Raw genomic sequence first — 21610 nt, forward strand, 5'->3', positions numbered from 1 at the left:
CCTCCCCTGCCCCCGTGTCCTGCAGCGGGGCTGCAAGCGGGGCTGGCACCAGGCGGGGGGACTGTCTCTGAACTCATTCCTCCCATTGGGGTAAGAGGCTGTCTCTGCTGCAAACCTCCAAACGGGATGGGGAGACGGGGACTCGCACGGAGGTGCGGAGACCGCAGGAAGCGGAGAGCGAGCGGTCCCAGACCCGTGCCCGGCGTCGGGGTCCCCCCCGCTCCCGGGCCCTCCCCTGCCGGCGGGACCCCGAGAGAGGCGTCTTCTGCTCAGTCGTCGGGGCTGCGCCCAACTCCGGGGCCCCGCGCCTGACAGGAGGCCGGCTCCCCGCCCTCCCCCCGCCTCCCCTTGGGTCCGGGTCTCAGAGCCCGAGGCGCCCTGACCCTCCCAGGCTCTCTGCGCTCAGCGCGGCCCGGGCCGCCCTTACCGGAGCGGGGGCCGCCTCGGCCATGGCCCCTACGCTGTCCGGCCCGGAGCCGGAGTCGCCGCCGCCGCCCCACGCAGGCCGGCCCCCCGGCCTCTCCGCAGGCGGCGCGCGCCCGGCCCTGCCTTCCCCGGCCCGGGCTCTCGCTAGCCCGTCGGGCCCGGCCTGCTCGGGACGCGGGGACGCGGTGGAGACGCGGGCGGCCGTGCGGCGGAGCTCGGGTGGCGGGCGGGTTCGGCCCCACTCGCTGGGCCCGCGGCGACCCCTCAGCTGGCGCTTTGTGGGCACCGAGCGCACCCCGGGGACCGCTCGGGCCTAGACGCGCCGCCCGCAAGCCGCGGCAGCGCGCCCCCTGCCGGCCCCGGCGGCCACTTGTGCCCCACCGGGCTTCTGCTCGGCGTCGCTCGGCTCCGCTCTGGAACCCAGGTGGTCCCGATTTCTCACGAGTCACCGGGAGTGCTCCACAGATGGGTACTCGGGGCCCAGCCACAAACCGGGGCTCGTTCTGGGAAGTGTTTTTCTTCCTAGACCCCAATCAGCGGGTCTCGCCTGAGGGGAGGCGCCAGGGGGAGGGCCGCCGGTTGCAGGAAGGTGGAAATGGGCGGAGTGCCAGGGCTAAGTGCTGGACCGGGGCGACCGGAGCCAGTGGGTTAGAATGAGGGACAAGATACAAAGATCTGTGATGAAAACCACGTTCATCATTGGCAGAAACTGCAAATGTGGCTCCCAAGTGGAAGCGGTTCCCATCCCACGTGGACGGTGTCAAGAGCAAAACTTACTCGGCAGTAGTCTTTACATCTCGGATGACGGGAGTTGCGGTTTGCTGGGTCTGTGCTAACCGACAGCGAAGAACAAAGTGTTATCTACGAAGGTTGTGGATTTCAGGCTGACAGAGCGTGTGTTACAGTTAAAAAAAAACAAAAAACAACCATAAAACACATAACTCTGTTTCCAGCCCAGTCCTCCTTCAAACAGGCTGAACCTGACTGGAGTCCTCCTGAATCTGTATTTCAGTAAACGATTCAAGTCAATGCCCCTAACAGGCAAAGTAGATGCAAATCACCTCTAAAAGTATGAGAAGGGTCCTGTTGGGGCACCTACTGTTGAGCCTACAAAGCTATATTTAGACTAGCTATACCTGCAGTGTGTCCTTTGAGGTCTACCGCAAAGGAAAACATATTTTGGTCAGATGACTAATGGCAGTTAAAAGTTGCTATTCTCTGAATCAGAATATCACCATGACAGAATGAACTTCTAGAGAGAAAAAAAAAGGGGAGGGAAATCTGAATTTTCTTGATAAGGAAATTCATTTATTATTTAAAATGTAGTACTTAAAATTTTCGGAGAAGGCAATGGCAACCCACTCCAGTACTCTTGCCTGGAGAATCCCAGGGATAGAGGAGCCTAGTGGGCTGCCGTCTATGCGGTCACACAGAGTCAGGCACGACTGAAGCGATTTAGCAGCAGCAGCACTTAAAATTTTGATGCTGGGAAAGATTGAAGGCAAAAGGAGATGGGGGCAGCAGAGGATAGGATGGTTAGATAGCATCACTGACTCGATGGACATGAATTTGAGCAAACTCTGGGAGATAGTGGAGGACAGAGGACCCTGGCCTGCTGCAGTCCTTGGAGTTGCAAAGAGTCGGACACGACTCAATAACTGAACAACAACAGAAAAGCTAAAATTTTAAAGTTTAACTTACAAGGCAAGAATGGCAATTACCAGCCTGTCAACTGCTGGGCTCAGAAACAATTGTATTACTAAATACAACATTTTCAGCTGAACTTCTCTGGGCATAAGGCTAGTTCTGACAGCATAATATGGTAACATTACCATTAAATGTTCTTTCCTCTTGTGTTGTTGTTGCTCAGTTGCAGCTCTTTGCAACCCCATGGACTACAGCATGCCAGGCTTCTCTGTCTTTCATTATTGCCCTGAGTTTGTTCAAATTCATGTGCATTGAGTCGGTGATGCTATTTAACCATTTCATCCTCTGTCTCCCCCTCTTCCTCTTGCCCTCAGTCTTTCCCAGGATCACGATCTTTTTCAGTGAGTCAGCTCTTCTCATCAGGTGGCCAAAGTATTGGAGCTTCAGCTTCAGCCTCAGTGCTTCCGATGAATATTCAGGGTTGACTTCCTTTAGGATTCACTGGCTTGATCTCCTTGCTGTCCAAGGGGCTCTCAAGAGTCTTCTCCAGCACCACAGTTTGAAAGCATTAATTTATAGGTTATGGTGTAACTCTTTTTCTTTATGGTCCAATTCTCACATATGGATAACTATGTATGTAGCCATCCATACATAACTACTGGAAAAACAATAGCTTTGACTAGATGGATGTTTGTCAGCAAAGTAATATCTCTGCTTTTTAATACACTATCTAAGTTTGTCATACCTGTTCTTCCAATGAGCAAGTGTCTTTTAATTTCATGGCTCTGGTCACCATCTGCATTGGTTTTGGAGCTCAAGAAAATGAAATCTAACACTGTTTCCACATTTTCCCCGTCTATTTGCCATAAACTGATAGGACCAGATGCCATGTTCTTAGTTTTTTGACTGTTGAGTTTTAAGCCAGCTTTTTCACTCTCCTCTTTCACCTTCATCAAGAGGCTCTTTAGTTCTTCTTCACTTTCTGCCCTTAGAGTAGAATCACCTGCATATCTAAGGTTACTGATATTTCTCCTGGAAATCTTGATTCCAGCTTGTGCTTCTTCCAGCCCAGTGTTTCTCATGATGTACTCTGCATAGAAGTTAAAGAAGCAAGGTGACAATATACAGCCTTGATGTACCCCTTTCCGAATTTGGAACCAGTCTGTTGTTCCATGTAAGATTCTAACTGTTGCTTCTTGACCTGCATACAGGTTTCTCAGTAAGCATTTAATGTGATCTGGTATTCCCATCTCATTAAGAATGTTCCACAGTTTGTTGTGATCCATACAGTCAAAGGTTTTAGCATAGTCAATGAAGCAGAAGTAGACGTTTTTTGGAATTCCTTTGCTTTTTCTATGATCCAGCATATGTTGGCAATTTGAGCTCTGGTTCCTCTGTCTTTTCTAAATCCAGATTGTACATCTGGAAATTCTCAGTTCATACACTGCTGAAGCCTAGCTTGAAGGATTTTGAGCATAATCTTGCTGGCATGTGAAATGAGTCGACTGTACGGTAATTTGAACATTTTTTGGCATTACCTTTCTTTGGGATTGGAACGAAAACTGGCCTTTTCCAGTCCTATGGCCACCGCTGAGTTTTCCAAATTTGCTAGCATAATGAGTGCAGCACTTTAACAGAATCATCTTTTAAGATTTGAAATAGCTCAGCTGGAATTTCATCACCTCCGCTAGCTTTGATGCTTCCTAAGGCCCACTTGACTTCACACTCCAGGATGTCTGGCTCTAGGTGAGTGACCACAAATAACAGCTTATTAAGGTAATGACTTTTCTTTTTTTTAATTCTTGGCCTTCAAAATTTGGGGGGATGGTGATGACATTTTACTGAAGTAATTTTAATGACTGAGGTTTTACAAACTGTTTCAAGAAAATGCATATTTTCAGAAGCAAATTCAAGATGGTCATACTCATATTTTTTATTTCTAAACCCTAATGACAGAGGATGAGATGGTTGGATGGCATCACCGACTCAATGGACATGGGTTTGGGTGGACTCCGGGAGTTGTTGATGGACAGGGAGGCCTGGCGTGCTGCAGTTCATGGGGTTGCAAAGAGTCAGACACGACTGAGTGACTGAACTGAACTGAATGTTTTGGGGCTTCCCTTGTGCCTCAGCTGGTAAAGAATCCACCTGCAGTGCAGGAGACCTGGGTTCAATCCCTGGGTTGGCAAGATCCCCTGGAGAAGGGAAAGGCTACCCACTCCAGTATTCTGGCCTGGAGAATTCCATGGACTGTACAGTCCATGTGTTCACAACAAGGCAGACACAACTGACCGACTTTCACTTCACTAATATTTTTATATGTTCTTGCTGCTACACATAATCACTGGAGAAAAATTGTTCTTAAAGCTGGGATCTAGAAATGGGACAGTGGAACAATTTAACTGGGTTCAAGTTAAGAAAATAATCGAAGTGTCCATATGCATCTTGGCTTTCTTTGTATGCACATCAATTTTAGCATCTTCCCTGGAATAGAATCAAAGGGAAATTTTTTCAGCAGTGGCGCTGTAGGCCATGCTTGCAGTCTCAGGGCAGGCTTCCACTCTCAAGTTTATTCAGCGAGTATCAACAGACAAAGTGCTTTCCATGCAGACCACCACTGGTTATTAGTAAGTGTTGCTGCATTAGTAATGTTCTCTGGAAAAGACAAAATTAAGGCCTTCTGTATTCCATGAGCCTTTGAAGGATGTAATAGCTGTTGTTCTATCTTGTTTAAGTATCTTGCATATGGACATGACAATTTCAAAAATTGTTGTGTGACATGTCATTCGTCATTGGCTGAATGGAAATTTTGAAAGTGGTCTATGATCTTTCTACAATATGTCTACAAAATCACTGAAGCCAGTTATTTTCTATTACATCTTCTTAAGGCATAACCATTTTCAGATATAGAACTGAAGAGCATAAACAAATTATAGTACACTTGTCCTCATTGCTTTCACCGTATTTGTTTCTTAGTCGATAATTTTATGCATTTCTTTTTACAAGTTTTACATTCCATGAACATTTCTCAAAGTCCAGTTCACTATGTGTGTGAGACCTGGGAATCTTTCATCAAATAAGGAAAGAGGTGACACAGTTGAAGTAATCCTTAGTCCTCTATGTTGTCAAACCTTAAAAAAAAATTAAGTTTGATTCTTCATGTCCAGAAATACATACTGTGGTAGCATATTTCGTAATTTCAATAACCTTTTGGGGCACAACAAAGTATAAATCAGGAAAAAGATTTTGGGAATGCTTCTAAGATGAATCAATATTTAGAATTCATAGCTTGGGCTAATCTCAAAAATCCTTTCTCTTCAATTGCTGAAAACTGGTTATCAGTCTACAGTAATTATTTCTACAAGCTTTAAAAAATATTACCCTTCACAGATCCCAGGTTATGAGCCACTGTCTTATTAAAAGGATTCTTGTAAAGTCCATTGTTTACAGAGAAGAATGTATACTGGGTGTCTCGTTTTATCTAAACTCTCCCCTTTTCTCCCCCTGCTGTCTCTATATTTTTAATCACATCTCAATCAAAGATGATTTATCATGTCTTGTACATGACTTTTTATCCTTGTGAAATTTTGATGTAGCCATGTTCACATTCTGCATTTAATTTTACCCTCCTAATATGTGAAAAATTACCAAAAAGGGCTTTTTCTTTTTAAAGAGCCACAGACTACATGGAATTAAATAATTAAACATTAGTTTCTAAAGGTTACTTTGTGTTATGCATGCAATTTCACCAAATAATTCTACAGTAATTAGAACTGTGATATGATCTAATCTTTATTATTTTGCCCTGTGGTCATATTTATATTTTTCTGAACACCTGTAGGCTCATAAAGGATATAATAAGTTATCCGGCTAACATTCTTTCAGTATTCATATTAACTGGTAATATGTTTATTTGAAAGTTTTCATTTATTACATACACTCAACACACACCTACCATAACTGTCAGTAATTATTGTAGCATTTTACTTTGGCAATATTAAACATACATTCATTGTATACTTCAACTGACTGTTAGAATTTCAACATCTAAAGCAGATCAATAGAGTTGCCACCTCAAGTTAAAACTAGAATTTAGAATACTTAAGTTTGAAAGTAGATATTCATTTACTAACAATGAATGACATACCCTGTTGACGTTACTGAAGATTGGTGCACTGATGGAATTCGATGGAAATCTATCCACAGTACAGTCTTACTCATTTACAGGTTTAAGGACGCCAGAAATGGTATTGCACAAGCATTCACCTATTCCACTTTACAATAGCCAAGGCTGAAGTGAAGTGAAATGAAGTCGCTCAGTCATGTCCGACTCTTTGCGACCCCATGGACTGTAGCCTATCAGGCTCCTCCGTCCATGGGATTTTCCAGGCAAGAGTGCTGAAGTGGATTGCCGTTTCCTTCTCCAGGGGATCTTCCCAACCCAGGAATCGAAGCCGGGTCTCCCGCATTGCAGGCAGATACTTTACCATCTGAGCCAACAGGGAAGCCCAGCCAAGGCTGAAGCCACAGCTAAACAGCAAAATGTGGCCAAACACTGAACTTGAAGCCAAAGAGAAAATGCTGCTGAGTCACTTCAGTCATGTCCGACTCTGTGGGACCCCATAGATGGCAGCCCACCAGGATGCCCCGTCCCTGGGATTCTCCAGGCAAGAACGCTGGAGTGGGTTGCCATTTCCTTCTCCAATGCATGAAAGTGAAAAGTGAAAGTGAAGTTGTGTCCGACCCTCAGCGACCCCGTGGACTGCAGCCTTCCAGGCTCCTCCCTCCATGGGATTTTCCAGGCAAGAGTACTGGAGTGGGGTGCCATCGCCTTCTCCGAAAGAGAAAATAGTACCCTCCCAGTACACGTGCATGTAGTTCTCATCTGGGAATATGCAAAAGGCCTGGGAGTTGTACGTGATCAAATTATTATGATTGTAGATGGAAATCTCCAAGTGGCTATTATTCATCTCAGTTGAAAGAATGGGTGTTATTTTTAAATTATTTAAATATTTTGTATTTATATTATGTAAATAGGTTGAATCATTTTCTGTTTTTGCCACCAGTGACCACCAGAATTCTGAAATTGACACCTCTACATTTTCTTTTTTTTAAATTGGCCATGCCATGCACGACATGTGGAGTCTTACTCCCCCCATCAGGGATTGAACGTGCACCCCCTGCACTGGGAACATGGAGTCTTAACCACTGGACTGCCAGGGAAGTCCCTACTTTTGCCTTTTGTCTTTCTCCAGTAACATTTATTATACTTTTTCGTGCTTTGCAGAATATTTGAAATACACAGCGATGTAGAAAGAAGACAGGGGCTTCGCTGGTGGCTCAGATGGTAGAGTCTTCCTGCAGTGGCAGAGACCTAGCTTCAATCCCTGGGTCAGGAAGGTCTCCTGGAGAAGGGAATGGCTACCCACTCCAGTATTCTTGCCTGGAGAACCCCATGGTCAGAGGAGCCTGGCCGGCTACAGTCCATGGGGTTGCAGAGTCAGACACGACAGAGTGACCAACACTTTTACTTTTTCATAAAGAAGACAAAAGCCACCTATAACTGCACTTATTCAGAGATAATCACTCAGCCTTTTGGTGTCTATCCTTCCAGGCCTCTTTTTTCCTCTGTATTTTTGTTTGTCTGTTTGTTTAACATAGTTGGAACCAGAAGTACTATTTTCCAAGCTGCCTTTGTTACTAAGTGTACTTGAATATCTTCCCCGGTATTAAATATTCTTTTAAGATATAAATGAATTGCTTGCACATTATTTCATTGTACAGGTTTTAATAATTTATTTATACATTTATGTTCTAATTTTTACCAGTACATACATTTAAGATGAGTCTCCTTTTCCTGATCTCGGGTGGCCTCGGTCTGCAGGAGCTTGAAGCAGGGTTTTGGTTCTGGCCAGGGATTAAAGTCAGGTCGCCGCAGCGAGAGCACCCTATCCTAGCCACTAGGCCAATGGTCAGTGACAAGACCCTGGCCCTTCGGCTTTACAGAAAAGGATTCCCACAAAGATGGAAAGTACTAAAACAAGTAAAGCGTTTATTAGGAGGCGAAAGAGTCGAATACATGTGGATAGACACATAGGAGGACTCAGAGGGAGAGTCATGCCCTAGTGGTAGTTTAAATCACTTGCAGGGCGCATTCTTCTGGGTTTTCTTCAGCCAGTCATCTTGCTTTATCTGGTTCTGAGTCCATATTTGGTTTATCTCAGGATCTTCCCATGTGTGCACATGCATCTCTCAACCAAGATGGATTCCAGCGAAGAGGCCTATGGGTAAACTTGACATCAGTCCCCTTTTGACCTCCAAGGAGTTTTCTAGTCAGGAAGGTCTCCTTGACTTCGAGAATAAGAAATATGTGGCCTCTTATCTTTATCTGGGCAGGGCTCAGCTTGCTCTCTCGATTGCCCTGCTATTTTCGCTTTGGATTTTGGTCCACAGAGGACGAACTCCAACTGCTCATCCTGGGGGATGTGGGGTGACCATCTATCTCGTGTCTCAGTTCATAGTTTTTATAAGCTTTTTTTATCATTTCCTTAGATGCAGTTGTCAGGAATAAGGGATTACTGGGCAAAGGTATGACTATTTTAGACTCTTGAGATATATGACTAGATTTCTATCCAGAGAAGTTAGGCCAGTTTACATTCCCACCAGCAATATATAAATCTCACTTTTGCTTTATTTTTGTTGTTGTTGTGTCTTTTAATGTTCCAAAGTTTCATTTGGGTTTTGACCACACCATGTGGCATGGAGGATCTTAGTTCCCCAACCTGGGATCAAACTCCTGCCCCTTGCAGTGGGAGTGGGAGTCCTAACCACTGGACCACAAGGGAAGTCCCCCAAAGTTTATTTCTATGTATTCAAATCTTTTGGTGTTTCCCTTTATGCCATCTAAATTTGTGTTTTGTCATGTTAATCTAAAAGTATAAAGAAAATTCTTAAATTTTCTTCTGGTTATGGGAAAAAAAAAACTTCAAGTCTTTCCCTTGAATGATTTGTTATAGCAATAACCACTAACATTTATTGAGTACCAAATGTCAGGGACCGTTCTTTGCTCTTTAAATATATTATATAATCCAATCTTCTCAGTTCAGTTCAGTCACTCTGTCGTGTCCAACTCTTTGCAACCCCATGGACTGCAGCACGCCAGGCTTCCCTGTCCATCACCAGCTCCCGGAGCTTGCTCAAACTCATGTCCATCGAATCAGTGATGCCATCCAACCATCTCATCCTCTGTCGTCCCCTTCTCCTCCTGCCTTCTCAACTAGTCTATAATAGAGATAACATGCCTTAAAGGTGAAATAATTCGCCCAAGGTCACAGGACTAAGAAGTGCACAGGTCAGAATTCAAATACAAGTTCCTTTAACCTCCCAGCCCCAAATTTTCTTTTTCTTTTAGTTTTATTGTAATAGAATTGATTTACAATGTAGTGTTTAATTTCTGCTGTACAGCAAAGTGACTCAGCTATACGTGTATATATATATTCTTTTTTTTCTTATGGTTTATCACAGGATATTGAATTCAGTTCCCTGTACTATACAGTAGGACCTTGTTCTTTATCCACAGCCCAAGCCCTTTTTAAAAAACATATTTACTTATTTACTTGGTTATGCCAGGTCTTAGTTGCAGCACTCAGCATCTTCAGTCTTTAGAGGCATGAGGAATCTTTACTTGTGGCATGTGGGATCTAGTTCCCTGACCTGGGATTGAACCCAGGTCCCCTGCATTGAGAGCATGGAATCTTAAATACTGGACCACCAGGGAAGCCCCCACAGCCCAAGTTCTTGACCACATTGCTGCACTACTTCCTTTATGGCCTTTAAACCAACATTAATGTGAAATTGTTAACTGAACGAGGTAAGAAGAGAGAGCCTACCAGAGATGGCTGAAGATGGCTACAGATTTTTCATTGCGAAGACATTATTATTTAAAACATTCAGTAGTATGCAGCATTATCTTTTTCCTACCAGGTATAAACGGATGAGGGCTTCCCAGGTAGCTCAGTGGGTAAAGAATCTGCCTGTGATACAGGAGATGCAGGAGATGCAAGTTCTATTCTTGGGTCAGGAAGATCCTCTGGAGGAGGGCATGGCAACCGACTCCAGCATGCTTGCGTGGAGAATCCCATGGAAGAGGAGCCTGGCAGCTAGAGTCCATGGGGTAGCAAAGAGTTGGACACGACTGAAGCAACTGATCATGCACGCATAAACAGATGAACAACTTTTGGGTTTTGGAAGAGTCAGCAATGACCATTGACATCATAACATTTCTTTTAAGTTTTATGATCATTCATGAGTACCTCCAAGTGCCAGCTATTGTACAAGGGATAAAGAGTAGAGTAAGACAAACTTTCTCTACTCAGGGGCCATAGCTTTACTTAGGAGTGGGAAGTGGCAAGAAAGCAAATAATTTCAACTCAATGCATAATGTGTAATTATATGATGTACCCATTTTTGGGCTCCAAAATCACTGCAGATGGTGATTGCAGCCATGAAATTAAAAGACGCTTACTCCTTGGAAGGAAAGTTATGACCAACCTAGATAGCATATTCAAAAGCAGAGATATTACTTTGCCAACAAAGGTCCGTCTAGTCAAGGCTATGGTTTTTCCTGTGGTCATGTATGGATGTGAGAGTTGGACTGTGAAGAAGGCTGATGCTTTTGAACTGTGGTGTTGGACAAGACTCTTGAGAGTCCCTTGGACTGCAAGAAGATCCAACCAGTCCATTCTGAAGGAGATCAGCCCTGGGATTTCTTTGGAAGGAATGATGCTAAAGCTGAAACTCTAGTACTCTGGCCACCTCATGTGAAGAGTTGACTCATTGGAAAAGACTCTGATGCTGGGAGGGATTGGGGGCAGGAGGAGAAGGGGACGACAGAGGATGACATGGCTGGATGGCATCACCGACTCAATGGACATGAGTCTGGGTGAACTCCGGGAGTTGGTGATGGACAGGGAGGCCTGGTGTGCTGCGATTCATGGGGTCGCAAAGAGTCAGACACGACTGAGCAACTGAACTGAACTGAACTCACTTCCTAGGGTGGCCACAACAAAGTACCACAACTGGGTGGCTTAAAAAAACAGAAATTTAGTTTCTCACAGTAATGTAGGCTGTAATTCTGAAATGAAGGTGTCCACGGGGCCATGCTCCCTCTGAAGATCCAGGAAGGGAGCTTCCTTGCTCCCACCTAGCTTCTGTGGTTGTCTGACAATTCTTGGTGTTTCTTGACTTGTAGACACATCGCCATCACTGCGGTCTCTGCCAGTGTCATCCCATAGTGCCCTTCCTGTGCCTCTGTGTCCCTGCTTCTCTTTTCCTCCTCTTTTTTTCTTTTTTAATATTTATTTGGCTCAATTGCATTATGCTGGGTCTTTTAGTTGTGGCACCAGGGATCGAACCCAGGCCCGTGTATTGGGAGTATGGAGTCTTAGCCACTGGACCAACAGGGAAGCCCCTGTTCCCCCGTCTTATAAGGACACCAGTCACACTGGATGAGGGGCCCACCCTACTCCCATATGACCTCATCTCAACTTGCATCTTAGTCATATCTGCAAAGCCCCCATTTGCAAATAAAATCACGTTCACAAACACCAGGGATTAAGACTTCAACATATCTTTGAGGGCATGTAATTCAACCCGACAGATATAAACATGACATAAAAGGAGCTGTAGTAGGTAGCATATATTACAGAAATTTTTTGCATGTCCTGGGAGTTTCAGGGAGAAGGCGACATGATAGCTGGAGCCTCGTGCAGAAACCCGGGGCCTCGCCCGTGGTCCACTCCGCTTCTGCGCTATTCTGGCCCTGTGCCGGGGCCCTGTGAATGTCCTGATTTCTCTTGAGCTCAAGTTCTGAGTGCTGCTGAAGAATGTAGCCTCTGAGAAGACCATCTTCATCAGTAAATGAGGAAAAGCTAGGAGGAAGACTGGAGACTGCTTCCTCTAGGAAAGGATGGAAAACTTAACCAGTTTGAGTGATTTTTCGAGTTCAGAGTTACCATGAATACAATAATGTTTTAATGAAAAATTTGAATACTGGTTTTAGAGTTTAAAAGACATATCCCAAACCTAATCCAGGAAACTCTACAATCAATTAAATATAACTTGCCAAGTATGGACTCAACTATCTAGAATATTTTAAAAACTCTCAAAACACAATACTAACAAAACAAACAAAAAATGAAATTAGAAAATGGGTAAAAAACATAAAGAGACGGTTCACCAAAGAGGATATGTGGATGAGAAATAAGCACATGAAAAGATGTTTATCATTATTATTCATTAAAGAAGCACAAACTCAAACCACAATGAGATCGTTGCAGAGCTACTAGAACAGTGAAAATAAAAAATAGTAATCTTACCAAATGCTGGTGAGAGTGCTGACAAATGATCTTTCATATGTTGCTGGTAGGAATTAGAAGGGTTCAACCACTTTGGAAAACAGTTTCTTAAAAAACTAAACAATTCCAATACCAAAAAAAAAAAAAAAAACCCCAACCCTAAACAAATAACATTCCATATGACCCAGCAATTATAGTCCTGGGTATTTGTCCCAGAAAAATGAAAACATACCCCTATTCAAAAACTTGTATAGGATTGTTTACAGCAGCTTTTTTGGTAATAGTAAAAAACTAGAAACAGCTACATCATCCTTCAAAAGGTAAATGGTTAACCAAACTATGGTACATCCATACCATTGAATACTACTCAGCAATAGAAAGGAATGAAATATTGATAATGAATAAAAACAACTTGGATGGATGTCAAGAGCATTATAATGACTGAAAAAAAGTCAATTTCAAAGGGTTGTATGCTATGACTTCATTTTTTATAATGACAAAGTTACAGATAGTTATAGATAGTTATGGTGAGTGTGATTATGAAGGAGTAGCCCAAAGGAGACCTCTGGTGATGGCATGGGTTTTTTTTTCCTCCATTGCAGGGTGGTCACATGAGCCAACCCATGTGATGAAACCACTAGAATTTTGCACATAGTGCCAATGTCAGTTTCATGGTTTTGACAGTGTACTATAATAATGCACTTTTCTCTACTACCATTGCAACTTTCTGTGAATCAAATCATTTCAAAGTAAAATGTTTCCTTAAAAATTAACACATCTGAAGCAACCTAGATGTCTATCAACAGATGAATTTATGGATAAAGAAGTTGTGATACATATATACAACGGAATATGACTTGGTCATAAACAGGAATGAATCTGAGTCATTTCTAGTGAGGTCGATGAACCTAGAGCCTGAAATAAGCCAGAAAGAGGAAAACATCGTGTATTAACACATGTATATGAAATCTAGAAAAATTATACTGATGAACCTATTTGCAGGGTAGCAAATAGTGATGCAGGCATAGAGACTTGTGGCAGGAGAGGGTGGGACAAAGTGAGAAAGTAACACTGAAACATATTCATTACCATATGTAAATAGATGTATGCTCAGTTGCTCAGTCGTGTCTGACTGCAACCCCATGGACTGCAGCCCGCCAGGTTGCTCTGTCCATGGGATTTCCCAGGCAAGAATACTGGAGTGGGTTGCCATTTCCTTCTCCAGGAGACCTTTCCCAAACCAGGAGTCGAACCCGAATCTCCTGCATTAGCAGGCGGATTCTTTACCACTGCACCACCTGGGAAACCCCAATAACTTGATCAGTTTATGTAAATGCACCTTAAACATTCAAGCTATTTAAAGGGTGTAAAGGATGTTTGCCTCTGTGCCCTTGGCCCAACTTAAGATGTAAGGCATTAGTGAAACTGACGGAGCACCTGTGTGACCAGCTCTGGTTTCTGCTACCACCTCTTCAGCACTCCTCCTCCGCCCCAGTCCCTATCAGTCACCACTATCCCAAATTGGGTGCTTATTCCTGAACAGATCTTCATCATTTTCCTATATATATATTACTGATAAATAATATATAGTGTTCTATATGTCCTAAAGTCTTTGTAAATGGGACCATACTGTGTGTAATCTCTAACATGTTTTTTCACCCAGCATTATGTTAATACTATTCATTTGTGCTGCTAGTTTTCAGAGTATAGGGAAAAAAAAAAACCAACCCATAAGATATCGATCCTCTGGGTGATTGGACATCTAAATTATTTTCCTGTTTTTACTTTAAAAATAATGGTCCTTTAGAGATCCTAGGATATGGCTCTTGTGTATATGTGCAAAAATAGCCCTGAGATAAGAATTGCCAGATGACAGGATATGCACATCTTCATAAACATATTGCATTTGCCTGACTAATGATGAGATGGAACATTGTGGTGCATTTATTGCCTACTCATTTTTTTTTCTTTTCCGTGAATTTTGCACATTTTCCTCTAGGGTAGTTTATGATTTTTAGCAGTTATTTATATGTATTTATATGCTATTCCGTGTTGCAAGTATTTTTTTCTCAATCTGTGACATAGTTTTCTCTATGATGTTTTTCGATGGAAAAAGTTTTAAATCTTTTTTTTCAATTAACTACAATTGATTTATGGTGAGAGTTGGACCATAAAGAAGAACTGATGCTTTTGAACTGTGGTGTTGGAGAAGACTCTTGAGAGTCCCTTGGGCTGCAAGGAGATCAAACCAGTCAATCCTAAAGGAAATCAATCCTGAATATTCATTGGAAGGACTGATGCTGAAGCTGAAACTCCAATACTTTGGCCACCTGATGGGAAGGGCTGACATTAAAAGACCCTGATGCTGGGAAAGATTGAAGGCAGGAGGAGAAGGGAAGGACAGTCTCATTTCATCTTATTGAAGACGGGATGGTTGATGGCATTACTGATTTGATGGACATGAGTTTCAGCAAGCTCTGGGAATTGGTGATAGACAGGGAAGCCTGGCTTGCTGCAGTCCATGGGGTCGCAGAGTCAGGCACACCTGAAGGACTGAACTGAACTGATAGGAACAGTTGCTTTGGGCTTTCCAGGTGGTTCAGTAGTAAAGAACCCACCTGCCAACGCAGGATGCAGGAGATGCGGGTCCAGTCCCTGGGTTAGGAAGATCCCCTGGAGAAGGAAATAGCAACCCACTCCAGTATTCTTGTCTGGAAAGTTCAATGGACAGAGGAGCCTGGCAGACTAGAGTCCATGGGGTCGCAAAGAGTCGGGCACATCTTAGTGACTGAGCACACACACACACAGACGCGCGTGCACAGTTGATTTACAATATTATATTAGCTTCAGGTGCACAGCACTGTGATTCAATATTTTTATAGATTATACTCCATTTAAAAGTGAAAGGCAGAGCAAATTTAAGATCCATTTCATATTTAGGTTATAGACCTTTTCCTGGATTTTACAGACTATGAGTTGTGTTCCTACTTTAAGTTCATGGGGTCAGTGATGCCTTGCCCCGGCCTGACATCCTGAGGATGAATACCGAGCCTCCTTTCCCTTGGGAGAACTGTTCTCAGGAGTGGCCTGCACCCTGAGTCCCCAGCAAGATGGACTCCCAGTTGCCCGCAGGGGAGACCTGCTCGTTAATCCCCCTTGATTTCTCACCTCCTTCACTTGATTCCTGGGACCACTTCACAGATGACCCCCTGAAACTAATCCTTGACTAAGGAAGGCTTTGGCGAGGAATCAAACCCCTGCACTAATTCTCATTGTCTCCGTCTCATTAAAGAGCAAGTCTCCTCTCCTTCCATTTGCAGTTGACGTTGCATTTCCCCCACCGCACACCCTTTTCGTCTCGGTCTCCCTCCCCTGACTCTCCCAACACACTGCCAGGACTGGTCATCCAGCTTGCACCAGATGCCAGGTCCGCACAGAATGGGCGGCGCCCGTTCCTCCCGGCCGCAGGGGGCGCTGTGGGGCGGAGGTGCCCGCGAGTTCCAGCGTGCACCGCGCCCGGGCCGGGCCTGCGGGTCGGAGCGGGGCGCGAGGCCGCCGCGGGGGAGGTGCCGCGGGGTCGCCTGGAGCTTGGCTTGGCGGTAGCCCGGTGCCACTGGGCACCTGGTGGGACCGCCAGAGCCCATGGCCGAGCCGGCTCCGGTAAGACGGGCTCCCCCAGCGCGGACGCCCAGACCCAGGCTCGGGGAGGGTCCGCGGGTTCCGGCTCGGTGGGTCAGCGTCCTGGGGTCCTCGCGCGGCGGACGCGGACTGGTGGGCGGGGTGAGGCTCGCGCTAGGCGCATGGTGTGGGGACTGGACCCTGGACCGAGCCGGTGACCTCCGCTCCCCCGTGGCCAACCCTGAACAAAGCCGACCGAGAAACTGCAGAGTCTGGGCCATGGGAGCCCGTGAGTGATGGGGCCAGATGAGGGAAGGGATCAAAATTCGTGTGGGGCGAGCGCTGGGTGTTAAAGTTAAGTCGGTTTTTACATTATAAGTTACCGAATTTAGAATAAATATTTTTTAAAGTTTAGATTATGAATGGTTGAAATGATAGCTGGCAAGGTCAAAATTAAACCCTAATGTGTTGAAGTGTGTTAAGAAGGAAGGAGGACACGTTGGAAAGAATAGAAGTCGAATATAAAGACCTAAGTAGGATATACATTATTTTATTTAGTGTTTCGTTGAAATTGAGGTTTTATGTCTTCCTGTGTTTTATAAGCTTACGTATTGAGCGTTTTTACACCGAGTTCCACAAGCAAGTTTCAGATGGAGGAGTAATTTCGTCTTTCAAGTCTTACTGCTTAAGAAATACATTTCATAAGGCTATAGCTGATTACTAAATGAACTCATAAGATGATTACTTTTAAGGTATTGTTAAAGACCTTAGCAAAACAAAACATAGCAACAACAACAAAAAAGACCGAAAAATATAATAAATAATCTCAGCAAAAACTGTAATTCCTAAATATGCAAAAGATATGCAACACATTTATAGTGAAAATTACAGATGCAGGCATACCTCAGGGATATTTTGGGTTTGGTTTTAGAACTACTGCAATAAAGCAAATATCACAATAAAAGAAGTCTTTTTCTTTTTTTTGTTTCCCACGATGTATAAAAATTATGTTTACACTATAGTCTGTTGAGTTTCCAGCAGCATTATGTCTTAAAAAGCAACGTACAACCCTTAATTAAAAATACTCTATGGCTAAAAGTCCTCACCATCATCTGAGCCTCTAGGAAGTTGTAATCTTACTGCTGTTGGAGGGTCTTGCTCCATGTTGATGGATGCTGACTGATCAGGGTGGTAGTTACTGAAGGTTGGCATGACTGGCAATTTCTTAAAATAAGATAGCAGTGCAGTTTGGGGGATGGATTGACTCTTCCTCCCAGGTATGAGTTCTCTGTAGCATGTAATGCTGTTTAATAGCATTTCACCTGAAGTAGCACTTTCAAAATTAGAGTCAGTCCTCTTGAACCTTGCCACTGCTTTATCAGCTAAGTTTATGATATTCTAAATCCTTTCTTGTCATTTTAACAATCTAAATGGCATCTTCTGCAGGAGTAGATTCCATCTGGAGAAACCACTGTCTGCTCATCCATAAGAAGCCTCTCCTCATTTGTTAAACTTTTATCACGAGTTTGCAGCAGTTCAGTCACACCTTCGCCTCCACTCTGAATCCTAGTTCTCTTGCTACATCCATCACATCTGCAGTTACTGCCTCTGCTGAAATCTCAAACCCCTCAATGTTGTCCATGATGGTTGGAGTCAACTTCTTCCAAACTCCTGTTAATGTCGATATTTTGACTTCTTTTCATGAATCATGAATGTTCTTTGTGGCACCTCGAAGGATAAATTTTTTCTAGATTTTCTATTTACTTTGCCCAGACACATCAGAGGAAGTACTTTAGCCTGATGAAATGTATTCCTTAAATAATAAGACTTGCAAGTCGAAATTACTCCTTGATCTGAAGTTTGCTTGTAAAAGTGGGTATTAGAAGGGGTGTAGCTTTAGAATTAGTGTAAAGTAGTGAAGGAGCATTATCTGGACTCAGAGGGAAGGTTGTCACACCAAGTGGGAATAGGTAGGGCTCACCACAGGGTAATCTAAGGCAGCTAGACGGTGTTAAGGGGATGCATGTGTGCACTTTGTATATTCCTACTCGGTTCAGTTCTCACAGTAGCAACCAGAACTCTCAAATTCCTAGGAATGAATCTGGCAAGACTTATATAAGATCTGTACAAAGAAAACATTAAATTTTACTAACACAAAAAATCTAGGTAAATGAAAGATATGTTTCTGGATGGGAAGATCTCATAATTTAGAGATCCAGTTCAATAAAAATTCACGTATTTAGTATATTCCCATCAGAATCCCAATAGTATTTGTATAACTTTGACAAAATATTTTCTCTGTTTATTTAAAAGAGAAAACAGACAAGAAAAGTCATGACAATTTCCTTTTAAAAAAAGGAGGTAATGAGAGTGAGGCTCAATGGAATGGGAGTGTGTACATACATACACACATATATGTATACACACACACACACACACATATATATATGACTGACTTGTAATGTTGTACAGCAGAAATCAACACAACATTGTAAAGCAAGTATCCTCCAATTAAAAGATCAGGATCTAGGTGGTGGTAGATGGCCATATCCCTTTAAATGGCAAATAATTTGATAAAAATGTAAGAACTAAACAGTGCAGTATCGCAGCAAGAATACACAGAATCACCAGTGGAACAAAAATATAACCAAGTATAAATGGAAAACTAGTTTATGAAAAAATGATCCCAAATCCGTGGTAAACAGACTAGTCAGTATGTTTTGTGACAGCTGAATATCTCTTTGGAAAAAGAATTCTGTCCCTTCTTGTTACGATACATATAAAAATAAGTCCCAGATGGAAAAAGATTTCATTCTAATAAAGTCATAAAAAACATTATGAAGATTTCAGAATATCTTTTATAATTTTAGAATAGGGAAAGTCTTTTAAGTCATCTGTTAACCCTAATGTGAGAAAATTAATTCAGATTATAAAAGCCCACTAAAATGTTGAGCCAAGGATGAGAGCAAGCATGTGCAAAGATATGTGGGGAACCCCCCCAAATATGAAATGAGGTTGCAAAGTCTCACGAATGCAAATTAAAACAATGAAATAAAATTTTTTACCTGTCACATACGCCAATAAATAAACAAGCAAAGTTTAAGAACATCTGTGCTGGCAAAGGTGTGAAGAACCTTTACACCTTTGGACTTGCCTGGTGACTCAGTGGTAGAGAATCCACCTGACAATGCAGGAGACACAGGTTCAATCCCTGGTCCAGGAAGATCCCACATGCCACGGAGCAACTAAGCCAGTGCGCCACAGCTGTTGAGCCTTCACTGTAGATCTCAGGAACCACAGCTACTGAAGTCTGCACCCTAGAGCCTGTGCGCCACAGCGAAGAAGCCACCACGATGAGAGGGCCAAGCACCACAACTAGAGAATAGCTCCCGTTCACCGCAGCGAGAGAAAAAGCCCACTCGGCAACCAAGACCCAGCACAGCCACAAACAGATAACTAAATTTTATTTTTAAAGTGGGCCCTACAAGGCATTCTAAAGGGGCTCTTTAAAAAAATATCTCTCTTTATTGGCAAGGGTTAAGTGCTGCATTCTTTTGGGAAGGCCATCTAGTGATATCTCGTAAATAGAAGGTGTTTCTATCCTTTGATTTAGTAGTTCTCATTTTTAGCCTTTTCCTGCAGAAGTAAAACCACTCATATATAAAGAAGCATATCAGAGCATTGTTGGTAATTTATAAAGGAAATGGAAAATACGTATCATCAGTGGGGTATGTGTACCCATGAATAATGCAATTTAGAAAAACCCGATTTTGCCTGTATGAATTGACCTAGTACTTCCCTGGTGGCTCAGACGGTAAAGCGTCTGTCTACAATGCGGGAGACCGGGTTCGATCCCTGGGTCGGGAAGATCCCCTGAAAAGGAAATGACAATCCACTCCAGTACTATTGCCTGGAAAATCCCATGGACAGAGGAGCTTGGTAGGCTACAGCCCATGGGGTCACAAAGAGTTGGACCCGGCTGGGCGACTTCACTTTCACTTTTCAGGAAGATGACATTGAAAGAAGTTACACAGTGATTTGTTCCCATTTTTGTTTAAAGGAAAAATGAAAGAATTCCATTCTATACATATGCATTCGTAGCTGGGCGAAGCATAGAGAAAAAAGTGGAAGGGGTGGTTGTGGTCACCAAACAGAACCACACGACGGGAGTAGGGGAGGAGCTGTTCCCAAGGGAGAAGCTGCCTAACAGACAAAAACACTACACTATGAAATTCTTACATTGATGACAAGGCAGTGGGGTTTTGAAGCAATAATGACTGTATAAGCCTGGTGTGCTGTAGTCCATGGGGTCGCAAAGAGTCGGACACGACTGAGCGACTGAACTGATGACTGTATATGTATCATGTCTATAATTTCAGTTACCTCTGACTTTTGAGGATGTGGCCATTTATTTCTCAGAGCAAGAATGGCAGAATCTAGAGGCATGGCAGAAGGAGCTTTACAAGCAAGTAATGAGAGCCAATTATGAGATTCTCCTTTCTCTAGGTAAGAAGTCTTTAACTCTGGCTAATGCATGGAACTGGCTCCTGTTAGGGGTCTCAGTCACTCGATAACTCCTGTTTCTCAGTTCGCCAGGTTTCTCAGAAATTAACTCAAAAAGGCACTTTTACCCAGAGACTTTCATTAATATCTGTAAGTATTGCTAACCCTTACTCAAGGGTAGATGTTGCTGCATGAGAATACTTATGACAGTGTGTAATAAAACATGGTCAGAGATGACTAAATATACGTCAGGACTTTTAACCACTGTGTGCTCAGAGGTTGCCATGATTTTCCACATGGATACATGCCTTATGCATATCCATAAACTACCCTGTGTATCTTTAACCTATGATGTTCCTCTGTGTGTGTGTGTGCTGTGGTCAGTTGTATCCAACTCTGCGACCCCATGGACTGTAGCTAGACTCCTCTGTTCATGGGATTTTCCAGGCAAGAATACTGGAGTGGGTTGCCAGTTCCTCCTCCAGGATGATGTTCCTGTCAGCTTTTACAGTGGTGTCCATATGCCTCAGTTCAGTTCAGTTGCTCAGTCATGTCCGACTCTTTGCGACCCCATGAATCGCAGCACGCCAGGCCTCCCTGTCCATCACCAACTCCCGGAGTTCACTCAAACTTAAGTCCATTGAATCGGTGATGCCATCCAGCCATGTCATCCTCTGTCGTCCCCTTCTCCTCCTGCCCCCAATCCCTCCCAGCATCAGAGTCTTTTTCCAATGAGTCAACTCTTCACATGAGGTGGCCAAAGTACTGGAGTTTCAGCTTTAGCATCATTCCTTCCAAAGAAATCCCAGGGCTGATCTCCTTTAGAATGGACTGGTTGGATCTCCTTTCAGTCCATGGGACTCTCAAGAGTCTTCTCCAACACCACAGTTCAAAAGCATCAATTCTTGGGCGCTCAGCCTTCTTCACAGTCCAACTCTCACATCCATACATGACCACAGGAAAAACCATAGCCTTGACTAGACGGACCTTTGTTGGCAAAGTAATATCTCTGCTTTTGAATATGCTATCTAGGTTGGTCATAACTTTTCTTCCAAGGAGTA

At 43.5% G+C, this 21610-nt stretch overlaps 2 protein-coding genes across 4 annotated transcripts in view; one reads left to right on the forward strand and one right to left on the reverse strand.

The window, feature by feature from the left end:
* The window catches only part of ZNF398 (zinc finger protein 398), a 27352-nt gene extending 26077 nt beyond the window's left edge, over positions 1 to 1275 (reverse strand). Inside the window, exon 1 of one of the 3 annotated variants that reach the window (XM_010843870.1) lies at positions 1204 to 1275. Coding sequence is in view for 2 of the 3 variants with exons in the window: in XM_010843868.1 (XP_010842170.1) it covers positions 428 to 451 (24 nt within the window). In the remaining variant the exon portion in view is untranslated. Of the gene's footprint in view, positions 1 to 427; positions 695 to 1203 lie in introns of those variants that run through there. The other 2 variants (XM_010843868.1, XM_010843869.1) reach the window with 2 other exon arrangements.
* ZNF786 (zinc finger protein 786) overlaps positions 892 to 21610 on the forward strand; it is a 27966-nt gene continuing 7247 nt past the window's right edge. Inside the window, 2 exon segments of the mRNA XM_010843887.1 lie at positions 892 to 1069; positions 15825 to 16088. Of these exon segments, the coding sequence (XP_010842189.1) occupies positions 892 to 1069; positions 15825 to 16088 (442 nt within the window).

Source organism: Bison bison, unplaced genomic scaffold (genome assembly GCF_000754665.1).
Source record: "Bison bison bison isolate TAMUID 2011002044 unplaced genomic scaffold, Bison_UMD1.0 scf7180017864191, whole genome shotgun sequence".
NCBI lineage: Eukaryota > Metazoa > Chordata > Mammalia > Artiodactyla > Bovidae > Bison > Bison bison.